The 1,987-nt window shown below is 65.3% G+C and overlaps 1 protein-coding gene across 1 annotated transcript in view; it reads right to left on the reverse strand.

Moving 5' to 3' along the window:
* Positions 1–6: 6 nt before the first annotated feature.
* Positions 7–1,987, reverse strand: part of KCNQ4 (potassium voltage-gated channel subfamily Q member 4) — a 15,357-nt gene continuing 13,376 nt past the window's right edge. Inside the window, exons 7-10 of the mRNA XM_017736112.1 lie at positions 1,958–1,982; positions 1,738–1,869; positions 1,428–1,566; positions 7–1,314 (exon numbers count right to left, since the gene is read on the reverse strand). Coding sequence (XP_017591601.1) covers positions 1,096–1,314; positions 1,428–1,566; positions 1,738–1,869; positions 1,958–1,982 — 515 coding nt within the window. The 3' untranslated portion in view covers positions 7–1,095. The remainder of the gene's footprint in view (positions 1,315–1,427; positions 1,567–1,737; positions 1,870–1,957; positions 1,983–1,987) is intronic.

A 1,987-nucleotide genomic window follows, 5' to 3' on the forward strand; every position in this document is an offset into this window, starting at 1 on the left:
CACTTTGGCACAGGCCCAGCCTGGCTCAGCCCAGTGCTGCTGGACTGGAAACCAGCGCCGGGACAGGGAGCGGGGCAGGGAAGGGGACTGGGGTAGCGTGGAAGCTGTCGTGGCTCTGCTATAGGTGACATGCAAGGACACCGCCCTGTCCCCACCAGGCCCGGTCCGTGCTGCCCGGACCACAGAGGGGACAGGGAAACGGGCAGGGACAAACTGAGCACCGCAGGACCCAGCAGCCAAGGAATCCTCTAAGCAGGAGCAGGGGCTGGGACACAGGGGGAGGGACGCTCCTTGGGGACAGCGCCTGTGCCTGCATCCCTGCCTTCCCCACAGCCCCTGCTCAGCTTCCTGACTCCAGGACCACCATCGGGTGGAGCTTTTCCGGCTGGCCCTGAGCTTTCAGGACCTCCAAGGCCCTCCTGGGCAGCACAGTCCAGCCCTGGGAGCTGGCAGGGGGTTGCTTATTGCCTCTGTCCCCTCGGGTTGCTCTTCCCAGGGGTGTTGCATATTAAGACATTATTGCATAAATATATATATTCTATATATATATTGCCCTGGGAGCATGCACGGGCAGGCAGAAGGCTCTGCTGTGCTTCGGGAGGGCTGCAGCCTGGTGAGGGGGGACAGTCCCCTGCTACCCACACTGGGAACCCCGAATGACGCGGGTAAAACCACCCTGGGTCGTGCCCCCACACCCCTGCACTGGCAGCAAGAGGGAGGTGGGACCTTGCATAGCTGGTGGTGGCCCCGGCTCAGCTCTGGGGGACCAGGCAGGAGCTGTCCTGAGGGCTGGGGTGGGGTTCAAACCAAACCCCAGGGGATGGGGCCAGCCCGGAGCATCCCCACCACAGCTGGGGAGCACCCAGGACCCCAGAGCTGGGGGGTCTCATTCCATAGGAGACCAGGAACATCCCAGGAGCATCCCAGAACATCCCAGGGGCATCCCAGGAGCGTGGGGTGGCCATGCCACAGTGCCATGTCCCCGTAAAGGAAGACTTGCTTCAAGTAACACGGCGAGGGACAGCGAGGGGACAACGCCACGCCGCTCCCAGCGCCCCATCCCAGGCGGGCAGGGTCCATCCCGCTGCCTCCTGCTCAGTCCATGTTGGTGCTGGCCGACCTGGAGATGTTGAGGGTCTGGGCGGACACCGAGATGTCCTCGTGGTCCACGGGGCTGTGGTAGTCCGAGGTGATGTCGGGCTCGCCGGGCGGCACCCGCACCGCGGCCAGGCTGAAGGAGTTCGTGGAGCCCTTGCGGAGGCACTGCGAGTAGAGGCCGAGCAGCAGGTCCAGCTTGTGCTCGATGGATTGCACCTGCAAGGGGCGCGGGGTGCGGCTGAGCCGGGCCCACCCCCGCGGGAGGGGTCCCGGGGGGCTCGGCTCCGCCTCCAAAGGGACGGTGACACTCAGGGGTGTCCCCTCCTGACCTGCCGCTCCACTTTGACCACGCGCCCCATCATGCTGAGCTCGTCCACCAGCTCCGCCTCCAGCGCCGGCTTCTCCCCCTTCTCCCGCACCTTTTTGTCTGCAGGGAGCGCCCGATCCCTGCCCACGATCTGGTCCACGCTGGCAGGGAGGGAAGGAGAGGGCAGAGCCCATCCATCACTCCCAAGGGCTGGGGAAACCACCAGGGATGGGGATGGAGCTCTGGGAATGCATCCCGACCATCGCGATGGGCCACCAACCACCTCATCTCGTGGTGGGAGAACCCCCAGGGTCACCTGCAGGGCACCTCACCGCGTCTGCAGGCTCTTGATCCTGCCCAGCATGTCCAGGTGTCCGGCCGAGTACTGCTCGATGACATCCTTGACGTCGTAGGGACGCAAGGTCTCCTTGAACTTCCTCTTGGCCACCAGGAACTTCAGGATCCTGCAGGGACAGGCGGGCTGGGGGCAGGAACGGGGTGCCCGGAGCGGGCTCTGCGCACGCTGGGGGACACGGGAGGGGACAGTCTCACCTGACGGCCCGGATCAAGGTCTTCACTGCC

The sequence above is a fragment of the Corvus brachyrhynchos genome, unplaced genomic scaffold (genome assembly GCF_000691975.1).
Source record: "Corvus brachyrhynchos isolate BGI_N302 unplaced genomic scaffold, ASM69197v1 scaffold65, whole genome shotgun sequence".
NCBI classification, from domain to species: Eukaryota; Metazoa; Chordata; class Aves; order Passeriformes; family Corvidae; genus Corvus; species Corvus brachyrhynchos.